The following is a 26,771-nucleotide window of genomic DNA, read 5'->3' as shown; positions in this document are numbered from 1 at the left end:
CTCTATATTCCTTGCACATATTAGATCATCTTTTTGGTATTTTAAAATACAAATAGATCTACTTAGAAAGATGGCAGAACACACTTGAGTAAATTTCAATCCTATGAAAAAATCATAAGCTTAAAATTTACTCACAAACACATACATTTTAAGTGTCAGTATGACCACAATAATGAAGTAATCCATGCAGCTGGGGCACCAACAAGGACAAAACCCAGCAGGATAATTGAATGCCACTAGAGCATGCTAAATATGTAAAAGCAGGGCATTCAAAAGTATTATAAATCTACAAATAGGTGATGATAAGTAGAAGGTAAATTAAAGAAAAACTATCACAGTAAGAAGAGAAAGAGTGCCTCTGAGTGACAAATATATGGATGTTCTTGCAGAAGAAATTGTATTGCTTTGTCTGCCACACTGCAGAGTTCTCTGCTACTGTTAGGCAGCTCCAACTGTAGCAATACTGCATCTGCAAAATGGTGCAAATTCTGGAAATAAAATATAAATTACACCACGCTTTTAGTAGTCACTGCTACTTGTATTTGCAAAGTATATAATCCATTATTGCCCTATTTAAACAACTTTCTTCAATCACTTTCTCCTTGCTTCTCAAAACAAACCCCTTTTCCCCAGAAGAAGTCTTGCAAAAGGGGAATGACATCTGAGCTTCATAGGTGCTTTTAGGGAAGCAGACTACATTTAAAGGCTGATGATGTCAAGTGGGTTTTGCCTAAAGTGAAAAGCAAACCATGATGTTAGCTGCCAGGTGTGAGCAGCTATGAAATTCGTGCATCACAGGGCAGGACTGAGTAAGAATATCTGTCATGATTCCAAGCAGTCCATTTCTATGGTGTTCCCTCCCCACCAAGGGAAATTCAGAATAATTTTAATTATCTGTTGAAGTTAATCTGAATTTCAACAGACTAAGTACAACAATTTTCATTGTAGAAATTCAGCTTTTCCCAGACAGTAATAACGGTGATTTGGGCTAGGATGGTGCCAGGTCTGTGTGGACTGCATGGGACTGGACACTGTTAGACTCATCTGCAGCATTCTGAAGAAGCAGGGAGGTAAAAGCAACATGTTGCTTAGCATAGAGCATTGAGAAGGCCCAGTATTATTTCAACAATCTTTTATGCACAAGATTATATCCACAGTTCATCTATACAAAATTGTGTCATTTTACTCACCTAGTAAATAACCTATGCACAAGTATTTGCAAGAAACAGTCCTAGTCCTGTAATCTCTGAGTTCTGATTCAAATAAAGCAATCTTTAACATCTGTATTATACAATATAAGCCATATTTGTATGCTAATTAACTATGAAGGGAAGTATCAGAATCAATACAAAATTCAATAAATCTTGGTACACAGTTCTATAGGTTATAATATAACAGATAACACAGCCTTCTATATTAATAAATATTTAGAGGGAACAGAGGTATTTTTATTACAAGCCACCTCTTTCAGGTCTATATCCCTCTCTGTATTACATACTAAGACTGGACAAAGCTGTCCTCATTGCTTTTTTTTTGCTTGTTGAAGGCTATTGACAATAGAATGGTTATATAAAGCGTTCAATAGGAAAAACTATAAAAAAGAATAGTGTCACAAAGCTTAAGGATGTAAGCACTTGTATCAATGAAAGTATTATTAAGGAGAATGAAAGAAAGTAGAAAAGACAGAAACAGTCCTGATTTTTAAGTTATCCTGTTTTTACCTAGTAGTTTAAAAAACAGAACCGCCTCTTACTTATGATTTAGGACATCAAATCTCTGATGCATACGCAAAATAGAGGATAATTCCCTAATCTAGTATCCAGAGGAGACAGCAGAGATGGTTTATGATTTTTGTTTTTCACTATGATTCTTATGAGTTAATACCTGAATGAAAGACATGAAATAGCTTCCTCACTTGCTATCAGCCTATGAATTTCTGTTTTGCACAGAGGCATATTTTCACACACAAGAGTACATGCCCTCATTTGGAAGGACACCATAGTTCTGACTAGGAAAATTTCTGATGAAACACTGTACAGAAAGACAAGAGAGGAGACATTGTTTCTTTGTTATTCAGGGTTTATCACAACAGAGGCCAGGGTTTTCTTTTTTGTACAGGATTTAGACCCACAACCATTTGCTCAATGCACTTAGAGAACATATTCCAAATAAAATGCTTTGGGGAACTTGAAGGGTGTGAAGATTTATTTCTTCATCAAGCTTAGACAAGGAGATGACACTGAGCTGCTGTCCTAAATAAAATGGTGGCAGGTCTCTGCAGGGATAACAAATTGAATTTTGTGTTCAAAGTTTTACTGACGAAAGCTTTGATGCCTGGGACTTGGGGCAGATAATTCATTAGACAGTGGGTTTACTGTTGTACTTTTGTAATTTTGAGTGGGATGTGTGCTCATTGAGGGGCTAGTGGTGGAGGTGAGTGCAGGGTTCAGATCTCATGGATCTTTAATTAATGATCTAGCGGGTTACCACCAGCTTTTGAGGATAGTGTTTAAACAAGCACATGAACATTAATTGATCTATTCTATAAATTCTAGGGAAAAAAGTCATATACAAAGTCCTCCAGGAATCTAGGACATGTAGATCCTATGACTGAAGTAATAGTCTCTCCCGAAAGACTTAATTATCTACAAATGCAATTCACCTTTGTTTTCCTTTGCTTTCCACCTTGCCATTTTAAAACTCTCATATTCCAGAATAGAATCTTAATGTACACCACTGCCCCTGTATGGCTTTTATTTAAATCAATGCCTGACCAACAGCAATGTGAACATACAAAACTGAAATCAATTGAAGTTTTTAAATGTATTCAGAAATAATGCTTTCCAGCATTTTTCACAATCTCTTGTAAATGTGGCACCAGTTCATCCATATTTGTAACAAGATTAATGGAAGTCCCAAAGTCACGAGTAAGACACAACCATCACACCTCCCCACTTCCCAGTCCTGTATTTTCCTGCAGATAATCTTTCTTAGTACACTGTTTGAGCATTCAGAGTGCGACAACTCACTCCAAATAAGCTGTCAGGTTTAATTGAACTACTTTGAAAAAAAGAAAATCTTCCATTAAGAAAAAGCTTTAAAAGCATAAAAAAGCGCAAGATATCTGTCTCTCTATGGATTTTTTTTTTTCTGTAACCACTGTTGAAATTATATAAAGGAAGAAAGCAAAATCCTGTGTAAGGAAGAAAGAAAAATCAGCACAAACAATTCCTTAGGATTTGGAAAGGCATAGAGGGCAGTTTACCTGCAATTGTCAACATTACTTCTTCCCACAGCATTAGAGAAGTTGAAAGGTCCGACGTTATTGATTTCTACGACTTTTATACAGCCAGTGAAATTGTAGACAGGTCGAGAAACCTACAAAGGAAAAAATGCACATAGTTGTTTTGCTTGTTGATATTGTCACCAAGGTATTTATTTTTCTATGGAGGAATACAGGTCATGGGGAATGGTAAACAGGGAAGATTTGAATTTTTTAAGTGTATTACTTCCCTGCTTAAAAGATTTCTAGTGCCCTTAATCATGCTTCAAAAACGCCTAAGGACCTACTAAAAATGGGAATCACTGCAGGGGCACTGAAAACACAGAGAACAGTAAGTTGTTATGCACTGCCAAGGACCCATTTTTAACAATGAAGTCAGGTTTAGATAGTTGCAACAAGAAAAAAAAAATCTTGAAGGACAATTTGCTGAAAGCATAATGGAAAGCATTAAATGCTTTTTAAAGCCCAACAGAAGCATTAAGCCTGCCAGAAAGGCTTCAGGGATAATAGACCATCTAAGTGTAAAGGGAATGTTCAAAGAGACATGGCTCTAGCAGGAAATGTAAGTGACTCACCAAATCAAAATTTAATGAAGAGTAGTTCTGGGAGGTTCCTGTAACTGAACCTCTTTTTAGTTGGGGTACATCAGAGATCTGTCTCAAACTGCATTACTACTAGTAAATGTTTTTAAAAAAAAAACCCAAAAAGTGAAAGGTAGCAAAAAAGGAGAACAATCAAGCAGTGTTTGTCTGGGAAATTACTGTGGTTGTCACTTAAAATGGCATCCAAACCACTGGAAAGGTAGACATGGATTTTTGGGGGAAGGGGAGGTGGGCTTGGGTTTTTGCTTTGTATGATTTTGAAAATGGGGACAAGACTAGGGCATGCAAGGACATACCTCAGACTACAGATCAGAAAGACCCAATTCCATTCAAGACAGTGATTATGAAATACACTGAAGAACAGAACCAACATATTTGTAAATGAATGTAATGTACAAGGGAATAGTTGAGAGGGTTTCAGAAAAGAGAAATTGTAACTCACAGGAGGAACGCTGACTATGAGAAAAAGGATGCCTTGGCACAGAGTCTTTGATTTCCAAAGGACTTTAACAAGTTTCTGTGTTAAAATATTCTAAAGTGACTCAGTCACCCTGGGATAGCAGAAAAGGCCTTCAATAAATTAGAAGAATGGTTAAAACAGAAGCAGAAAAAATGTGAGCAAATGGTGAGGTTTCTCAATATGGAGAGTCCCTAGAAATTCTCTCTGCAAGTCTGTATTAGGGTCTGTGGTCTTCAATGTATATGAGTGGCTGAATGTTTTTTGTACTATTCAGGACAGCAAAACCAAAATCCTGAGAACAGGATTTCGCAATGTGCAAAAGTGTCACAATATGCAAAATTATGAGGCATGTAAGGATGATTATACATATGAGAGTTTCTGAACAGAGTAACTCTACAGACCAGGGACCTCCAGTCAGGAAAACTCACTGTCAATGAGAGACAGAACAGAGCAATGTGCAGAGGAATAAGGAGTTTTCAGTTTCCCAAAATACAGAACCAAAAGGACACGAAACAACATAAATTAGTGCAAAGATGAAAGCAAGGTAAGGGGTTTGCTTTTCATACAACTCAAAATTAAATTGTGGTACTCTGCCACAGCATGTTGTAGATGGTACTAGTGTATATGGGGTTAAAAATCAATCATACTAAAGGGAAGAAGAGCCATCTCCCTCCCTGCAGACAGGCTGGCTGCACAAGTACAATACAGCTGAAGCAAGGAGAATTGCTTTTCTCTGCACTGCTCAACCACTCTGGAACATAACACGCGTGCCATGCCATACACTATGAACAGAATGAATTGGCCTTACAGCCCTTGGTAGGGCTCAAAGAATTCACTAAGATTTTATTGCTTATTTCCTTAGCAGCAAAGGCTTACAGGAAGTTAAGACTTTAAAAAAGATATATTACTACACTGCAAAAATGTGGAAAGTTATGTAACCATCTATAAGGTGGCATTTAAAGTCAACACGGTTCAAATGTAGCAAAGGGAAGATGGTTTCTCTGTGGAATAAACACAATGGAACACTCCTTCACTGCCTCCTTTTCCAGCCACTGTGGCATGGAAATAAGTGTGATGGACTGCCAAGATGGATGTACACTCAGCAGCCTTCTTTTGCTGCCATCATTATAATGAAATGTACCAGGTAATCTTTGAAGATGCCTTGCCCTACTAAGCTTCATGTTTTAATTTTTATTAGAGATGCTTGTTATTTTATTCTCCAGCCTTTTATAAATAGTAAATAATATAGTTTTCAATTTAACAGGATGAAGGATCTGTTATATATTTATTATGAATACAGACAGAAATGGTTACAGGATTCTGAGCTGGAAACTACATGGAACCTGTAACATTGCCCCCCTCAAATGAACAATTGAACAGTGTTTTAATAGAGGCTGCATAAATCAGCTTGTTAAAGCTGTGCCCCTTTTTTCCTCCCTGAGCCTCATATGATTGTCTCAGTCATACCATGATGCATGTGTTTCAACAAAATCCTGTCTTTCTCAGGATAGTAAAAATGAACAAACAAAATAGAAAACAAAAGAAATCAATAAATGCAAAGGGCAGATAGAATACAATTTTATGATGGCTACTGTGCCAAGCTAAGTTCATCCAAGACATTGGTATAGGGAAAATTCACTATGTCAACCTATGGTCCATTTTACACACTGAATAGCAAATTAGGTTGGAAATCAACATTTAGCTGCATATTTCCCCAAACAATCTATTGTGTGAATATTTTAACAACCTGGTTTCCTTCCCTAACTACTGGCTGGCTGCCTAATAAGTTCTCTTAAATTGATATATGTGCATATTTTGAAGGTAATGCACTCCTGTAAATCATCTTAAATCTTAATCTTAAAATTATTGCTTCTTTTTTTTTAACTACAACTACATTATAAACATTTTGGCCAAAAAATTACTTACATTTGTTCTGCTATGCTATCTCTAAAAAAAAATCAATATCTTAGAGATATATAGGAATAAAAGCTATTGATATATATAATCAAAAATAAGTGGCTTTTATTCTTCTACTTTTGAGAACAGATACCTTTTGTGTTTAGCAGAATATTAAAATGTAGACTTCACATGTAGTTGAATTCCCTTCCATTTACAAAAATACATTAATATGCTGACAAACTGTAACACTTAAATTGCCTGAAAAATGTCAGGGCCAGAGCAACACCAGAAATTTAGTTTAATAAAATTCACTATTCACAATCTATTCAGATATGTTTGACATATAGTAACCATGCTCTTTAAACGCCCTTTATACTTGACAAAAATGAGTACCGATACTTACCTGGTAGGAAAAGTTCACACATATATGTCAAATAATTTATGACTAGCCCAAATTAAGCTGCTGCTAGATAGAATTAACCTAGAATGAGTTCCTAATGAAAGGAACTTACATGCTGTCAATTCACTACAGATTCATAAATAATATAATGCATTTTTGGCTTATGATCTGAGCATTTATTTGAAAAGTATGATTAACTGGGAAAAAAAAAAAACATACCACAATCTTTCCTCATTTGTCTCCAGTCAAGATAAATGTTATGTATCTTAAATATTCTCACTATAGATATTACAATTTACCAGAATACACTATTTAGTAATCTTTCACATCTTTGTAATTCCTGAAGTATGTTTGATTTTGGAGTCTGATCAGTAGAAATCTCTTCAATAGACTACAAAACTTTTTAAATGCAATATTTCAAACTTAAATAACTCAGGTATTTGGAATAATCAAATAAAATTTTAACTTGTATTTACTAAAACCATGGTGAACCATTTGGAAATTAATATCTCAAAAAGCACCTCACCTTAATAACAACTCCTTTACTCCAGTTTTGTTTTCTGCTAGTGATTAGAGTCATATGAAACAATCATTATGAACACTGAAATTAAGCAAGCCATAATCTCACTTCAGTATTTACTTTAAATTTGCCATGACAATTTGGCTAACCATCTCAGTTGTAACCTTCTTGAAACCTACTGCAACTGAACTTAAATATCAAGCCCACTAAATAAAAATATGAAAAATAAAAAAAATTAAAAAAAAAACCCAAATCAAACTAAACAAACAAAAAAACCCCAAAAAACCAAAAAATATCCACATCTTATTTCCATGGATTGTGGTGGTAATGTTTCCCTCTAAAGAAGAATTTGGAAATTGTTCTTTAAAGATGTAATTTTAAAACCGATTTTCCTCTCTTTGATACTGAATTACACACAGCACAAAATAGAAATATATAGACTATCAAACTGGCAACAGGACAATCAGAATGGGCTTAATCCCATAGGATATTATTCTGCCTTTATAGTTCACTTACTGAACACTGAAACTTGCCTGCATTCAAGGCAACATGCTATATATGGGATGCGTACTTTCTTCAAGCCCAAAAGTTTTCAAGACTGTTAAAAATCAACATTAGTGACTCAGATATCACCTTGCTGAAAAATGTCTCTTGCTGATTTCAATTTTTTAAATAATCAATTTATAAAAATTAAACCTTATTCATTTTTACTCTGGTAGTTCAAGCAAAATGGACAAGACTTGTCTGGTTAATTTGGGTAGCTACTAATGAGAAAAACATGTACCTCTCTTTGAGAAGTCCTGCTGAAGTAGGCGATGGCAGGGGAGTGTGTGTCTCTGATGTATCTATACTGTGGATTATTTCACTTCCTAATATTTGCTTTTAATAACCCTTTCCATACTCAGTTCAAATTTTAAATCACAAGTATTTTTATTGTTAGATGATGGAGTATAAGCCAAAGAGTTTAATGACATTTCAAAATGTGTAGGAAAATGAAAAGTAGTATTAGCTCTCAAACACAAGTAATAAAAGAAAACACTTAAAATATGGGAGAAGGAATATTGCTTCAGCTTATGTCCTGTTACTAGTGTAGAAATGGGAAGGCAAAATGGGAATATGTACTAGCAAAATTGCCTACATGCTATCATATCAATAAATTGGGTGAAACACAAAGGAACTGAAATCTTCTCCATCCTGACGCATAATTACTATGAAATGAAATACTATATAAACCTATACATAACACTGAAGTTTCATTCAATTCATATTTAAATATAATAGAAGATTTTACACTGATGTGATTCTGAGCCAAGCATCCCAAAATTATTTTAATGAAGTTATACTAGCACAACAAAAAAGGAGCTCAAGTGGTAAGTGAAATCCAGATTTTTTTCACCTACCTTTACTGAATTTTTTAAAGAATTTACAATTATTACCCTGAATCTGCTTTTCGTGTATCTGCCATGGATATAGAATCCTATCACTAGAATTTAAGGAAACAAGAATGGTAAAGCATAATAATATAAGCAGAAGAAAGGGAGAAAATAAATCCCTAAACTGCTTAGTGTGGTAGGAGTGTACATTTCTGCTCCTCATGTCTCACATGTTCTAGCCACTGAAATGAGGGGTTATAAAAGCAGCAACCCTGACAGTTCTGCTATGGGAAACCAGCAAGTCAATAGTCCTTCCAGTCTCCTGTGCTGTAGAGCAGGTAACTGAGGCTATCCTCTCTCATTGGGTCTGAATTGGCAAACCATCTCCTGCACTGCTGTGCTTCACAGTGGAACCCAGATTGGTCATCTGCCTGGTCCCAGACTTGGGGGCAACCCTCTCACCACACAACTGACATTCACATTCCTCTTGTGTCATTTCTTCATCTAAATTGACCAGCAGTCTAAATCTTGGGCATTAGACCTTCACTGTAAATTTTCCATGATCCTGACATTTCTAGCTCAGAATGGTTTATTAAACCACTAAGGATTAAATTAAATTAAAATCAGTAATTAAATTAAATTTAATTAAAATCAGTAAGTCTAAAAGATTCAAAAGTACTGAGAAATTCCCTTACCATTTTTATGAAAGTTCATTCTTGGCCAGGATCCTTATATTTTAAACTTGCTCTTGGCGCTCTAACAAGTGCAATGCTGCATTTCAGAAGGAATATGAAAACTCTGATGTGAGGAAGGATATGCCTAAGCTTTGTGGCTAGCAATGTTGGCCCCTTTTGTAAACAATTTCAGTATTTATGCTTATAAACATAATGCATCTTTCACTTACTCCATTTGTTATTGCAATATTTATTAAATTCAACTGATGTAATTTATCTTTTCTCAGTTCTCTCTTTTGAATGTGGTACAACACCTTGACCCTGAGAAAGATGGAAAATATATTGGCCTGAGAGGACTAGAAGATGTAGAGCGAAATTTGGAAAATGGATTTACCTTTCTTGAACAGTGCAGACTCTATCAAACTGTGGAAATCAGTTCATCTCCCTGCACTTTTCAGAGTGACACTGAAGTCACACATGTTGAACACCATGCTAACACATTACAGTGCTCCAGCACTTAGGGGAAGGTCTTCCGAGTCCACCACCACGAACTAGTTTTCAGTCCATGTCAGTCAGCTTCTCTAGTTCTGGTTCTTGTCCAATCAATAGCCAGTCACTGAAATCTACAAACATTTAACTCAAGTGGTGTTTGTATCGAACATATGTGTTTATATGCTGATGGATTTGGTAGTTCTCGTGGGTCATTTTCAAGTCAGGATATTCTACTTCTAAAGTAAGATTCAGTGTGAAACACTTTGTGAATTATAGATGCTGAGTTATGAAAAGGGAAGAGTTCTAGCAAGAAGCCGTATGTCTGTCTGACTAGAAGAGATGACACCTTATCTAAAACAAAAAGGTGTCTTCAAAATGAAAATATGACCATAAAAATAAAAATTTTCTCATAAAAGAGGCTTTCCTTTAATGTATATATATGGTATATGATATTCAGAAGGGCTTAATTTTGTCAGACTCCTAAGAAAACTGAAGATTCGCTGCTGAAGAAGGGTGAGAGGAGAAAAATTTCTTCATGGTCTGTGCTTTTCTTATATCATGCCAGTACACCTTTTAGAAATATATGCAACTGGTTTGCCTGGTTTTGTACATATTAAATATATTTTTTTCCTAGCACAATTTCTTGAGATAAGAGGTGCTGCACGATACAGTATACCTCACACTGTAGGGAAGGAATATATCCATCAGCTGGCACACTATACCTTTCAACAAATGCCTTCACTTCCCCAAAATACTCCAGAGAATCCAACTAGGTAATCCAACAGAGAATCCATCAGGACCAGGTGAGAAGTAGTGGTTTAGTGTTAGGAGCAAGGTAACAAGGAGAGCTGCCTGACACATAACAAAGATTTTAGGAGCATGTGGGCATTCCAAGGCTACCAAGATGTTAGACACATGTATTTATGTGATCAGAGGTGTATCTGCAGTAGACAGATCACATAAAAACATTAACCATGATGTGCCAAGAAGGTGATGAATCCACAGACTTCCAAAATGCATTTAATTATCTTACTATAGTAAAACAATTTGAATTGTTGTGTTCTAAACCAAATAAACTCTACCAATAACTAAAAAAATTAAAATTTTGTTAATTTTTAATGAAACAATTGACAGGTTACCACTCTTTTTTGTCTGCTCTTTCTTTCAGTTAGGTGTTACTGCTCTTGTGACAGCTGTAATAGAACATGAAAGTGTGCCTATAATTCTTCATATTAACAAAGATTTAGATTAATGGCAGTTTAACTTGGCACAGCTGGGAAGTGGACATATAATCTGGTGCTTTATATCTCTGAGGAAACAAAAGCTTTCAATAAGCAGTTGGATTTGGTGACCTAATTCTTTGGTTTGGCTTGAATTTCCATTTTGAGACATGTAGTCCTGAGCAACTTATGACAATATGTGTTTACCTGGAGCTTTGAACTGTGCTACCTACTCAGTGCCAAAGACTGGTATTGGTTTTTGTGGAGAATTTCCTTTTGCTCTAGCACTAAATTATTTTTCCCCACCTTGACTTGTATACTATTCATATACTTAGCAAAAGAAACACCTAATTCTAAAATCCTCATACTTGGCCTGAGCTTCATGCTCTTAGACTCCTTGCCTAAAGCATTTACAAATTTTGTTTGGAATTGATAGTCCCCAGGAAAACCACAGTAAACAAAAAGATCAGGTTCACATGTAACTACATTACGCACTATGATCTACAGGAGAAATCAGACCATGTTCTAAAACCTGAAAGTTAAAAGAAAGTTCTTCACTTATAAAAAGAAAGCACATATTAAAATAATTAGGTATTCATGGCAGACTCTAAACTGCTCCTTTACATGCTTCCAACACTCAGATTCTGGAAGTGACTTCCCTCCTCTTCCTCCCTGACATTGCTCTAAGCCTCAATGCTCACTTGTTCTACTCTTCTCAAGATGAAATCTCACCTCTTTCATTTTTACTGTCAACATACCTCAGGCTGTTATGCAGGACAAACAGCAGAAGGTCAGCCACTTTCCCTTTCCAGAGATTCAATGCATTTTCAATCCTTTTCAAGTATATTCTTTCTTATGGAAAAAAAACAAAACAACTTTCCAAAAGTCATAACCACTCAATGCTATTAAAACCCCTTTGAAAGAGGTTAAATAACCCCCATGTTCACGAAATATGCATCCTACTAAGATAAAATAATTTAATTTTCTATTCAGTCTTCAGAGACATTACAAGTGTCATTAATAACCGTATGAAGATCTGGTACTCAGAGTACTCAGAATCTTCCTTTCCACTATTCTGTAGCCAATGAGGCTTCTACTGCCACATCACAGTGCATCTGACCATGTGAAATAATTCATGATTCTTCTCCTATCATTCCCTTAGAAACAGAAATATTAGGTGAGGGTAAAGAACCATCTTCAGCTGACACTGAACCTGTATCCTACATCTCCATAGTAGAAACCAACACAGGATGCTAGGAAAAAGAGCAGTATCAGATCACACTATTGCTGAGGTTAGAAGGCACCTCTGGTAGGTTGCCTCATCCAACCCCCTATTGAAGAAGTGTCATCTAGAGCCAATTTCTTGGGATCAAGTCCAGACAGGTTTTGAATATCTCCATGAATGGATACTCCCATACCAATCAGAGAAACTTGTGCCAATGCTCAGACACCCTCACAGTGGAAAAGTTCTGATATTCAGATGACACCTCCTGGGCTTCATCTTGTGCCCATTGCCTCTGGTTCTGTCACTTGGCACTGCTGAAAAGAACCTGCCCTTTTTGCAGCCTTTCTTCAGATGTTTGTAGTACATTTGTGACTTTTCCTCCAGAGCTTTCTCCAGGCTGAACAGTCCTGGCTCTCTCAGCTTTTTCTAACAGGACATATGTTCCTGTCCCCTAACCAACTTTGTGGCCATATGCTGGTGTCTCTCCAGTAGCTCCATGTCTCTTGTACTGAGGAGCCCAGAACTGGACACAGCACTCCAGATGTGGTCTCACCAGGGCTGAGCACAGGATAGAGATGCCCTCCCTCAACATGCCAGCAGTGCTTCTCCTAATGCAGCTCAGGATACCATTAGGTGCATGCTCCCACACACACAGTGACACAGAGGTTTGCATTCATGCACTCATTTATACTGTAAACCAGGAGCCTCTTTAAACATCTTTATAATCAAAATCCCTCTCCTCCAAACCGGTTAAAGGATTCCAAAGTACTCTGCTGTATGGACATACAAGATGGACAGTAGGATTGTAGAATAGAAAAACAATTTTAATTTTCACAAATTAATTGTAAGACAAAATCAGTAGCATTATTTTTCAGATCTGGCTTACCTCTGGGCTCACTAATGCCAAAGATCATTAGTTTATGTGAATAGTCAGTATATTCCTATTATTTCAGGTTTACATTGGCATTTCATCTTATAATTAACTTGTGTTACTTTTTAAATACATTCTATATATGTTCTTTGTTTTAATTTTACCTCTCCTATTTTCTTCCCATATTATTCAGCCCATGCTGTAAACACTTGCCTGTAAAGTAGCATTCTATAACCTGGTATCAGAATCTGAATAATGAGATGTGACACATTCACATATAACCTTTTTCTGTTACTATTATCCACAGAGAAAATGGCTTGCTGTATTTCTATATATGGTTCTCAGAAATTTCTAATCACAAACACAGTAAAGTAAGTAAAATCCAGATAAAGAGAGAGTTTTAAGCCATGGAAGAGAGAGACAGGCATCAATAGAGTAACTTATCTTTACTCATTTTTGCTTTCAAAAAAATTACCATTAATAATAATAAAATTGGAAATTAAAGATTTTGTGCTAATGTTCCCCACAATTCCATTTCATTAAATGATTCTTCCTCCTACTCTATTCTTTCATTTCCAAATCTCATTTATTTAGGTGAAAAAGCACAAAATAATAGTTGCATTTCCAGCATAGAACAGGTGCCAGTTCCTTTGTTCTACTCTTTTTTTATGTCGCACACCAAGAATCACAAATTTACAATGTGATCATCATGTTCTTCTCTTAATAATGACTCTTTATATTACAGCAGCTTTGTCAGCCTCTACCTTCAGAGCAGAGTGCATTTCCTGCTGGCTTGGCAAATGTGTTGTTTGACCACTGCTCAGGCTGAGATGCTGCCTGCATGCCCAATAACTACATTCAGATGCTTAGTTTAGAGTGAAGCCATTAAGCAAACAGCACCGAAGGGCTTATTTGCCAGGGATCAGGAATGGCCTCCATTTACTGCAGTTTTCTATAAAATCTGCCTCTGCTACATTGTTTGCTATTGGGAAAAGGAATGAAACAACACAGCAAAATGTCAAAGCTGTCAAGAAACATAAAGTCAATTTATTGTTACTGAAATAATGGAAACTGCTATGTAGAAGATCAATGAGAATGGGAGATCCTGTACTGAGAATGAATGCAGAGAGAGATTGCTGATATTATTAGAGTAGATTCTAGGCAAAATCACATAACTGTGAGAATAACTTAGCATGCATAACAGGAAACCAAATGCTTCTGAATTTGGTAGTCTCTATTCCTCAACAAAAAATGTTATGTCTTTTTATTCATCAACTAAACACTCAGCCTAAAAAAAAAAAAAAAAACACCCCACAAACCTAACACTGTAGATTGATAAATGTCAAGGACACTACAGAAACACTAATCACCCAGATTAACTCTGGAAGGAGCAAACAGGAATCACCATAATTTAAACAGAGTCTAGACAAACAAAAACTACATCTTCAGTGATGGTTTTCTTTTTTGGAAGGAAAACCACAAAATTAAAGACATCAGATAAAGAACTGAAAACATCAAAGATGGAAGGTGTGAAATTTCCTTAATTAAAATTGCATGAGTGTCTGGCAATCACCTGCTGGAAGAGGGTACTGGGAATAATGAATACACAAAAACCCACACACAAGGAAACAGCAAAGAATATAATATATGTTGGAAGAAGAAAGCATAAAGAATACAATATATGTTGGAAGAAGAAAGCATAAAGAATACAATATATGTTGGAAGAAGAAAGCATAAAGAATATAATTTATGTTGGAAGAAGAAAGCATAAAGAATATAATATATGTTGGAAGTAGAATGTATACTAGATTAAATAAAACTTAATCAAAAACTCAAACTGAGCTGGACCTTACACAAGTTGCAAACACATGGATGAAAGAAGAGTGACAGACTACAAATGAGAAACAGAACCAAGTTACAAATACTGCAGCTGTCACCAAAACCCTTTGTCTTATTAACACTGGAAAAACAGTACTAAAACTTCCAGGGTCAGGGTTTTCCTAGACAGTTGTGTATCAGTGTGATTTTGTAATAGGTTGCATATTTCATTTGCTGCTATTTAAAATTAGCATTATGGTCCCTTAAGCATAAAAATTACACTGTTAGAAGGATAAAATAGGATTGGTTTCCATAATGAACCAAAGAGTGGGCTCTGATTAAAAAATATAAGAAGTTTCTAGGTCACAACCCAGATGGAAGACAATAGGCATCACAGGAAACTAGCAGACTGCAGCTTCAGCAGAGAAACTGAAACCACTCTTAGGAGAAAAGAGCACAGAATCTGGGCTCAGAGATAATGAAGAAGAAAATAGGATCAAAGAAGATGCAAATTCACTAAATTTCACAAAGCAACTGAGAAATTAAAAACCCACCTGCAAGATCATGGTGGGTAGGTGATGCTTGTCTAGTAATTTTCCTTCTACTTTGTCTGACTTCATTCTAAGCTTTTATTATGAAGATGTTAAATGTACTAGTTTCTAGACTATTCTACCTAACCTTGGGATGTTGTTTATTTTGAAGACTTCTGGTCTTTGGTTAAATAAAACCATGCAGAATATACCCAGATAACTTCCTGCAATTTAGGTCAGATCAAGAGGCTACCAACTGTGAGGGTATTTATGCATCCTTGTGTTAAGATTCCAAAAGAAAGTCCCAGATGTCAACATTCATTTCACTCCATGATTAGAAAAGTTATAAAACCTCATATGAATATTTTTATATAAAATATGTAAAGAGGACTTTCTGCTGGCTGTCTTAATACTTCTTTATAAAGAGGCTGTTAGCTCCTTGCAGAAGGAATGGTTCTTACCAGCTAGTTAGGCAGGCCTCTCACTTCTGGAAATACCTTTTGCACAATGAATACTCAGGCTTACAAATTATCAATGGCACCTAACAGAAGTATAAGAGAAAATGCTTTGTGTGATTCTTTGTGAGCATGACACAAATTAGCCACAGACGTCCCTCTGAGGTGGCAGTGCCATTGAAGGAATATAGTGGGTAGAGCCCAGCTGGAAGATCCCTCCACTCTCTTGCTCCCACCCCTCATCTGGATGATAGAGAGAAGAAGGGGAAAAGTGAGCAAACTGGTGAAATGTCATTAAAAAAGTTTAGCAAATGAAGAAAAAAAATTATGCAAAAGAAATCACCACCAGCAGGCAGGTACCCAGCCAGTCCCTGAGCAACAGCTATTTTGGAAAAACTTCCCATTTTATCATTGAGTATGATGTTACATGGTATGGGATATCCTTTTGGTCACCCAGGATCAGCTGTCTCAGCTGTGTCTCTTCCCAGGCTCTTGACCACACCCAGTCTATTCACTGAGGGGTAAGAGCAAGGAACAGAAGGAATTGATGCTGTGTAAACAGTGCTCAGAAACAGCCAAATCATCCCTATATTGGCAATATTGCTTGGATCACCAGTCTAGAACACAGCACCTGTGCTGTGAAGCTGCCGTGAAGAAAATTAGCTGCATCCCAGCCAGATTCAGTAGGGAGAATTAATACATATTGACACATTGCATTTATCATACAAAACTTCACAGATACATTACAAGGTAGTTGATGCAACACTTGTGCATTGCAATGCTGACACAATGCTGTGAGTCATTGCATGAAAACAAAATTGCCACTAAAGAGCTTAGAGAGATGCAAAGTCATCCAAACTTTAGTAAAAAGAAGGTAAGAAATAAAAATTCAAGATACTGTATCAGAATACTGTAAAAAAACTGCTGTGAGAGCAAAGATTTTTTTTTTTATTGGTAGCAATTCAGAAGGCACTACATGGTTATGGAAAATTAAATAAACTACCTTAGTGTACCTCATAGCAACATGGATGTTTTTGGTAACTGAGTTTGTATTTATCAGAAATGGCAACAATTTGCTTCACTTCCCATCCAAAGCACAGAAGTTTAATTGGTAAAAGTAATTTTCAATGGGATTTAGCAGCAAATTTTCTTATTTTTTTTCCTGAAGAAAAACTCACGAATTTGCATTTTAATAGGATGAAGTTATACACCCAAAGCTTCATGTTTGTGGCATAAACCTCTCTGCTGCTGAAAAAAGTTTGAGAAAAACCACATATACAAAAAATAGAAACAGATGAATATTCAGATCAGTTTTTATCTATAAAAATGTGATAAGAATTTTGCATTGCATGCTTTTTTTCTCATATAGAATGAGTATTGTGGTTAGATCACTAGAGCTGATGCCTCAAAATTTACCTTTATCAAAAAACCTACTTAACAGATGAGTAAATTGCGGAGAATGCATAAAGGCAATAGTTGTGCAGCCTCATCAATCACATAAAGAACCAGTTTTCAAGAAATAAACTTACAGTTACCAAATACAGAATGAAAAAGTGGGTGACAAATCTAGGGAACTGTTGGTTGAAAGGGTTGTTTGAGTAATCACTGCATTAGTTGCATGACTAGTACATACATGCTGTCAAACTTATCTCTGCCTTGTCAAATGTCTGGTTTCTACTGAAGCTGAAAGGGTCCTGCCTAAACTACATGGAAGTAACTGCCCTTGCACAAACCCTTTAGTTTACACCAGCAGGTTGTATCACCTACAGAACTACAAAGGATGATTAGAGGCCAAGACCTGGTATCTGCTGGAACACAGCCAACACAACTACCTTTTCCAAGGGGTAAATCCCAGCTCTTCTTAGTTCTTCTTCATTACATATAGGGAGTGTAGTGGCCACTGTTCATGACCCTTGGCTATAATTCTACCTTGAAAAAGAGACTGAAAGGAAGGGATAAACAAGACCAATAAGCCACACAAAATTTATGTTGAAACCCTTTTTTTAGGAAGAAAGTGTGCCTATATACATTTTCAGTGCCAGCAGATAGTCTGCCATCAAGCTTGTTATATAAGATCCCTGAGTACACTTATTCAATGGATGATTCCAGCCTTTCTGCCCAGGAGGTGGGACTCTGCTTGGAAACAGTTCAGTGTTGAAGTCAGTGTATGGAAGGAGCTCAAAGTATTCAGATCACAGATGTCTGGGATGCAAGCACTGAAGACCATTGCTGCATTAAGTCACTTCACCGTAGTTTAAGCTTGCTGGAATGGACTGATACCAAACACATCCTCCAAGGGCTCATGAAAGTTGTCTGCTACCTGCTCAAGCCTTACTTCTTACTTATCATCAACCAGACCCACTGAAACTTTCAAAAAGGATCTCAAAGAGTCACACAGAGAAATTAATGGAATGACAACCTCACAGATTATACCATCTGTTGAGATCCATTTCTTCCTGAAAAACATCAATTATTTCTTTTTGTTCTTTGTATAACATGAGGTCATAAACCTATACCTATAACTCACGAAGGCATACTCATTTTGAATTGCATCAACTTGTAAGACATCAACGTGAAGGCATGGCTCCATCAAACACTACTGATCCTTGAATGTGCTGTCCATCCCATAATGCTACCTGCTGCCAATTTCAAGGTAACAATCATCTTTTTAAAAAGAGCTTCCAGACTGGATATGAATGATAGGTAAGCAAAGGTTAAGTACCTGCCATGCTTCCTGAGAAGGTCTTATGCACATACACACTACCACATTTCCAGGAAAATCAGGAAATTTGGGAACATGAGAAGTTATTGGATAAAAAAGGCTGAACATGCTCAGCAGAAGGAGTCATCCCAAATGTCTATAACTACCCTGGATTTTTCACACTGAATAGGAAGAAGACACAAATAGTTAATGTAATTAAGGGAACAACAGCTATCAAAGAGAGAAAACATCAAAAAGACACTGAGAGAGGATAACTGCCATAGCAGCACACACATCAAGATAAGGTATCAAGGAGATGTCTTGCCAACAAAAATGGGCTGTAGCTATTGCCAGGAACCTGTGGTAATGTGCAGGAACTGTGGAATAATGAAGGGGCAGCATCAACCAAAAACTGAAGACCTTAACATCTGATCAACCTGGCAGCTATGGGAAAACTAAAGTCCTCACAGATGAAAGACAAAAACTGATATTGCAGGCCTGCCAATATCATTCAAAGAAAAATGATCACCTGGATTTGAACTTTCAAATTCATAAAAGCAACTTGCATGCAAGTTCAAAACAATGCTATTTCTTTTTAAAATGTTCTTCAAAATAAGGAAATAATCTCCACAGAAACAGAATAATATCTTTGTATATCATCAAATCATATCTTTACATATCACTGAAACAGCTTCTTTTTTCTGATAAAGTTAAGGTACTTTTGCATAGGGTCCCTGTGAGAGTTGATGAGCAAAAGGCCTGGGATGATATGACAAGAAGGCATAAAAAACCCAAAAGAACTGTCACAGTTCTTCCAGTCTTTTCTTATATGAGAGATGATCCAACCCCTTGACAATATTTCTCTCTACTGGAGATGCCGCAGTAAGTCCAGTTGTTTCTTTTACTGGACAGGTACAGAATGGGTCTCATTAATTCGGATACAAGCTCACCAGCACTGAATAGGAAGGATGAATCCCCACTCACGCACTGTGAGAATGCCTAACTGGCTCATAGACAGCTTGCTGCCCACCAGAAATTCAAGGCTCTCCTTTGCCAAATTGTGCTCCAGTCAGCTGACACCACAATGTGCTTGCACATGGGGTTGTGATTCCTCAGGTGCTGGACTTTGCAATACCCCTTTTTGAACTTCATGAGATTTCTGTCAGCCCATTTCTCCAGTCTGTTGAGGTTCCTCTGGATGGCAGCACAGCCTTCTGGAGAATTAGCCACTTTCCAGTTTTGAATCAATCTTAGAATCTTGCTGAGGGTGCATTCTGTTCCGTCATCCAGGTCACTAACGAAGAGGTTGAATAGTATTTGACCCACTAGTAAGTTCTGGGGCACTTCACTAGTTACTGACCTCCAACCAGACTTTGCATCACTGATCACAACACTCCAGGCTTGGTCATTAAGGCTTTTTTTAAGCCACCTCACTGTGAACTTCTATATACACCGGTACTTTATCAGTTTTTCCTATGATGATGTCTTAGGAGACAGTGTCAAAAATTTTACTGAAGTTGACAGCATCTACTGCTCCCGCTTGTCCACCAAACTAGTTACCCAAGTGCAGAGACTGTGGGGCTGGTAAAGTATGATTTCCTCTTTTAAATCCATGTCAATGACTTCTAGTTACTTTCTTGACCTCCATGTGTTTGGAAATTGTTCCCACAAGGATTTCTGCATCATCTTCCAGTGACTGAGGTAAGGTTGTCTAACTTATAGTTTTGCAGACCTTCCTTCTTGCCATTCTCAAAGATGATGATATTTGCTCTCTCCTGGGCTTCAGGAACCTCTCCTAATTGCCATGATAATTCAAAGATAATTAGCAATGACCTCACAATGGCATCAGACAGTTTTCTCAGCACTCCTGGGTGCAACCCATGAAACCCCAGAGACATACACATGACCAAAGTGTTTAAGGGATCTGTAACCAATCCTTCTCACAGTATCACAAAATTAACTAGGTTGGAAAAGACTTTTGACATCACGTCCAACCTAATGCCACTTTATGAATTAAATCATGGCATTAAGTGCCACATCCAGTCTTTTTTTAAACACCTCCAGGGATGGTGACTCTGGCAGCATTAAGTATTCCTTGCTCCAGAGTTTCCCTCTGGTCTTAGGGAGTTTCCATTCCTAAAGGCTAGTTTTATGGTGTCCTGGTTTCGGCCAGGGCAGGGTTGATTTTTGCAATAGTTGTGGGGGGGCATGGCCAGGATCCTAAAGTTATTCCATACCCACTCACATCATTACCAGGGGAGAGGGAAAGCAACTCTCTCTCACTTCCAGAAGAGTGTTCCTTCAAGTTAAAAAAGCTCGTGGGGTGGAATGCTCTGGGACTTGTTTATTTTCGAGCGTTTCATCTCAGTGCAGTATGAAGTGGTTGCAGACATTCTTGCATTTTAAATGTTGACTGAAAGAAAGAGCTTGAGCAGACTCCCTAAAGGTACTGGAATAGAAAATCTTCTGTTATCACACAGGAATACATGACATGCACTTTTTATCAAACAGATTTTTTTACAGTATATCTATTTATCTGAACATGCTCACCAGTTGCCTTTAGAATTTGAATTATATCATAATATTTGCCTTTAATTTATCTTCTGTGTCACAAACTCTTATTTCCCTTTATAGGAAATACTAGTCAAAAAGAAAAGGAAATGTTTCTTCCATACTAAACAGAAATCCGAATTCAAAATGCCTTATTAAGTTTTCCAGATACAGAGGTTGTTTACATCCCTCTACCCCATATGTTTTCTAGAAATTATCTCAAGAGAACAAGAGTATCAGCCTTTTAATTTGCTGAGGTTGCTACGTGGTTAGCTTCAAGCATTTAGTACACACAAGCCTGAAGTCAGGCACTGAAAAGATGAAATAATTAAAATGCTTTTGAGAAAAATTCTTCCATAAAGCCAAATTTTGAGGGGACTTCAGTGAGATAATGGCACAACCATCATCATTTAAGATCAGCAAAAGATTTGCAATGTTTTTTTTTTTCTTTTCTTTCAGACTCAGAATCTTCAGGAGTTTGATTTTGCCATGCACCCAGAGCCCTGGTTATTTCTAGCTGCATAAAAGAGCTTCCAGAGGACACAGATGAAGCCATGCATATCAAAATCTCATATAAACAAGAAACAGAAATAATCTATTTGGCTCAGCATATAGATTCTGCTGAGAGTTTTGGAGCACAAAATCATTGCTCTTAATGTTCTGATCCAGCGTGGCTGCTCTTAGCCAAGGCCTGTTGCACAGATGGCCCTGGGCCATGAACTTCTTAAAGTTCACGGGCTTCTTTTCTGCAAGAATATAGCGTAGCTATAATACCACCAGTTTGAGTGATTTGTAGATCTGTAATAAGTATAATGATCTTGGCATTTTAGCACTATCTAATGAGAGTGAATTACATTTTTAATCTTGGTTATAGTAGTCAGTTTATATTGTGGACTGCTGATTTCTCTGGAATGCAAATGCTTTTTTTAAATGTAGATATTAATAAGATTTTTGCACTTTTTTGAAGCACAGCCTTGTCAAAGTGATTCAATATTTATAACCTTAAGTGCCCCCTTTAATTTGATGCAGAAGATAATCAGTGAGAAAAAAACCTTGATTTCTCACCAGAAATAATTTATGGTCTGTGGTCTTAACACAGTGAAGGATATTTCTTGCTTTCTCACTTGAATTTATTTTGTTATGGTGTTAGGAGACTTTATTGAAAAGTTTAATACACATTTTATTGATATAATATCAGTATTGGCATTATATAATAATATTAAATACATGCATATGTACATACATGTGTATTGCATAAGTGAAATTCTAACTTTGCTAAAACAACGCTAGTGAAACTTAAAATAGAAGCAGTAAAAATATCACAGCATACAGCTGGTGAAACATACATTTTCACAATCAATAAGTCTGATATTATAAACGTCAAAAATACTTTTCTTAATAGCTTCTTAATAAAATATGAAATGCAGCCTATAACTAATAAAATCACCCAAATTAACATAACGTTTCAATACAGACTTATCAAGAAGCATTCAGGAAATAGTACTGAAAATTTTATACTTAGTTTGTTGTCTCCCATTCTATATTTTTAATATCATAAATTTGGAATTTATTAGGCATACTAGAAACATTAAGTGTACATTTTGATTAATAGTCTAGGTTTAGATTTTACAATAACTAGCAAAATTCAAGATTTCTGTGATCTGTAAAGTTTAAGAATCACACAGTACTAATAATGATCTTCAGCCAGAATTCAAACTTTTTTCAAGTAGATAAATCAGTAATGAATTATCCAAAACACTTACATGAACATACTTATCTATAAGAAAAAGAATTACCAAATCCATAAAATGACTATAGGCATACTGAATAACCTAATTAGAAAAAAAACAAATAAAATATGTCACTCTTCACTACAATGCTCCCTGTGCATGCCTCTTTCCTAGAAGTTAATATCTCAAATGCTGCAGCATCCAAAATCATCATCTGCAGCCTTTTCAACACAGATTGACTTGAAAGGAATAACACAAGCCAGCAATACACCATTACAAGAATGTTTTATCTTTCCCTTGATGGTATCACTTCTCTGTATTGCTTAGCCTTGAAGACCTAACAAGAACACATTTCTAGATGCTAAAGGCTACCAGCATACTAGTAACAAAGAAATCTACAGGGCAGCATTGGATACTTTCAGCAAAATATCTGAAGTCTCATATCTTTTTATTTTTGGATTAATGCTTTAGGCAAGACTGTCTATTACCAATATATAGAAGACATAATTACAGTATATTGAAATAATAATAAAACTGATTTACTAATATAATTCCATTACATTTTTTGCTTTACCTGCAAAAACCTTTCTTAAAAAAATAAAAAATTCACATTCAAAATATACATGACTGAGATAAATATGTTACAGAAATTGTAATATGAACATTTGTGTAAAAACATCTCTCTCTTTGCCAAACCACTTAACCTTTATTTATTTTCAAAAGAAAAGTAAATGCCTATGGAAAAATACCAGACTTCTAAAAAAAGCAGTAAAACAGTAAGAATATGATAAGAATCTTGATGGCAGAAATATAAACACTGGGATATTATGATGCAAGAGTAAAAATCAAGAAAGCTGTAGGCTGCACCAGAAAAAGGCAATATACTAAAAGTAGTCAAACAAATATATGCAAAATCACACAAATCATTTTGCACTAAAATTTCATGCAAAATGAAAAATATTATATTAGAGCTATATTATATATCACCAAGGTGATGATAGTATTTGTTAAATACTATTGCAGGTTAGAAGGAGTAAGGCAGAAAAGACAGTAATAACAGAGTTTAATTACTCCAAGCAGTCTGGTAAGAAATCATGATAAAAATATGCTGAAGAAACTACATTTTTAGATGCAGTAAATAATGGTTTCTTGGAGCCATTAGAGAAACTACGAGAGATATACCTCTAGGGAAATAATATGTTTCAATATTTCAAAATATAATAACTAACCCCCCCAAAAAACATTAAAAATCCCCTGACTATAATATACTCAACCTCTGAGTTCTCTGGGAGGAAATCACACTGAAAAAGCCACCAGAAGGTTTAACTGCATCAGGACAAGGTTATTAAGGATATAAAAAAATAGAAAGCTCAACGGGTGAAATGCTTGCAGGTTACAGAAGAACACCTCTATTGAGTTCAGTAACTGCATATGATCAAGTAGAAAAAAAATAAAGCATGAAAAAAAAAATAAAGCAAAAAGGAGAGATTGATTGTCAAAGTGCCAGAATAAAGAAGACTGTTAGTCAACACTTTTCCAGCCAAAATATGGGTAAAGTTTAAAGGGTAATATCTGGTAAATTAAATCTACTATTATGCACATTTTAAAATGCTCTGAGATTTATTCTAATTTTGGCTCAATAATGTACTTAGGCCCTAAAATCATAAAAAATCCTGGGCTGGAAGGAATCTCATGAGATCATCTGGTCCAACCTTTCATGTGAAAGGGAGTTTAGATGAGATTATCTAACACCCTGTCCAATCTCATATTGAAAACCTCCAGGGACAGAGACTCTGTCATCTTCCTGGGGAGGCTGTTCTATGTTCATCAAAACTTTCTAATATGTGAAAGCTAGGAAGCCTGGAATTGTGCAAAAATGTCATATAACTTTTTCATTAAATTTTGTTTGGTAACAACATAGAGAAAAGTGGCAAATGGCACTGGCATTTCAAAAGGGACTATGAAAGGCCAAAATGATTGAAGATAACTAAAACCCAGCAAATATATATTCAGAAAAAAATCCCTGAGTGTTGTATTGAGGAATGTAAGTAGCAAAAACATAGGATAATATCACATAAAGAATCTAAAATTTGGTTAAGGAAGTTATGCTTCACCAATTATTAATATTCCTTGAACACATCAATAGTCCTATATAAGAGGGTCACCCAAAAACTGAGCCAACCTAATTTGATGTTTTGACATTGTTCCTAAGCAAAATTTCTTCAAGAAAATGAGTAATTGTGGGAAATACAGGTAGGGGGTTTCTTAGGTGGGTGGTGAACAAACTGAATAAAAGAAAAGACAAAAATTACCAATACCAGTTGAGTTTTCACACTGGTTAGATGCAACAAATATTGCCCACTGAGTCTTATGCTGTTAAAAACATTCACAAATTACCTGACAATGTAAGAAGTACCAATGCAAGAAAATGCTCTGATCAAAACAAACTATTCAGAACAGGCAAAACATTTCTCCAGTCAAGACACAGGACCCCTGACTTCAGAGTAATACTTAATTATATAAGAACAGAACCTTACCATGACTTACCAATATAAAGAAGAACAAATACCTGAATATATGATAGTAGCCAATGAAACATTGATATGTAGAAGTATTTTTGATGATGTGACAAATATTTATTTAGTATATAAAAGATAAAGATTTATCTTTTATAAAGCTTTAAAATATCTTGAGTAACAGTAAGTTGTTACTCTTAATTAAGTGACTTAATTAAGATGAGCATTCAGGTGATGCAAAGACAGAGTCAAAGCGTACCCTAAGTAGGACATGAGAAGGTAAATACATGTCAGGATCTAAGGCTGTCATGCCAAGATTCAAAAAGAAGTCAGATTCTCCTCAGGATGAAAAATGCATTTCAGATGAACAAACACCCTGAAAGAGCCTTTCTGAATATTGTAAATCATAAACCTGACAACAGAGCAGACTTAGAAGATGTATAATGTGTGTAGGGAAAGTCAAATTAAAAGGGAGCAGCATAAATATAAGGACAAAATTTTCATCCCAATTTTTGAAAAATACAGATTCTGGAATTGATGCAAACAGAACAACTCACAGTTTCAGAAATGTAGTACTAAAACAACAATGAGATTCTGTATAAAAGAGTCAACACTGTTCATTTTCATTTTCTTACCACAGCAGAATATTAAACTCTACTGCATAGCTACTACAAATTAAACATCTGTATTTCACTCTATCTAGAGGGAAGACTAATGCTTGGCAACTGGCTTCCACTTAGTCTATCATGAGCTAGATCTTAAACTGATGGATCAGATAATTCTTTAAATTACATAAAATATGAAATATTCTTTGGATAATTCCTAGGTAGATTTATGATTTAATAAAAAAAAACAACTCCAAAAACTTATAACCACTCTGCCTAAAAATTGTTCTAAAAAACATATTATTTTTAATAGTTAAATATGGAAATTTCAGATATGCTGTGGAACAACAGAAAATGTATGGACATTCAAGAACTGCCCCTCTAAGGTTTCAAACTCCCCATTTTTGCTTACACCACTATAGCAAACAGTTGCAGCCATGTAACAGTCTAGTATGCCTTGCGATCCTGTGACAGATTGGATGTTCTTTCCTTTGTTGGCTTCCCCAGAATCTTCTCAGGCTGAACACTGCAGCCCAAGGACCATTAATTGGGTCAGGACCACTATAATTTTCACACATCCAATGATTACTGTAGCAGGATGCTAAAGAATCCTGTACATATTATATTATTATAAATTATAGCATGAAAGCTGCTGTCAAAGCCCATGATTTATCAGATAAGGGGAATGCCAGATAATCAAATCTAAAGCACTGTGCACAGATTGTACTAAATTCTCCCACTGCTTTGCAGTACTCTGGCTCAGGAAATGGATCATAAACTGTTTCTAACTAGACAGTTACAGAGGGGTTACTCTGGTGTTAGTCTATGGAAGCACAGCAGCTGTAAC

At 36.0% G+C, this 26,771-nt stretch overlaps 1 protein-coding gene across 1 annotated transcript in view; it reads right to left on the bottom strand.

The window, feature by feature from the left end:
- EYS (eyes shut homolog) overlaps positions 1-26,771 on the bottom strand; it is a 700,331-nt gene that overhangs the window by 213,686 nt on the left and 459,874 nt on the right. Inside the window, exon 35 of the mRNA XM_050973021.1 lies at positions 3,266-3,378. Coding sequence (XP_050828978.1) covers positions 3,266-3,378 — 113 coding nt within the window. The remainder of the gene's footprint in view (positions 1-3,265; positions 3,379-26,771) is intronic.

This window comes from Serinus canaria, chromosome 3, assembly GCF_022539315.1.
Source record: "Serinus canaria isolate serCan28SL12 chromosome 3, serCan2020, whole genome shotgun sequence".
NCBI classification, from domain to species: Eukaryota; Metazoa; Chordata; class Aves; order Passeriformes; family Fringillidae; genus Serinus; species Serinus canaria.
The sequence above is the reverse complement of the archived record's forward strand: the minus strand, read 5'-3'. Positions and strand labels throughout refer to the sequence as shown.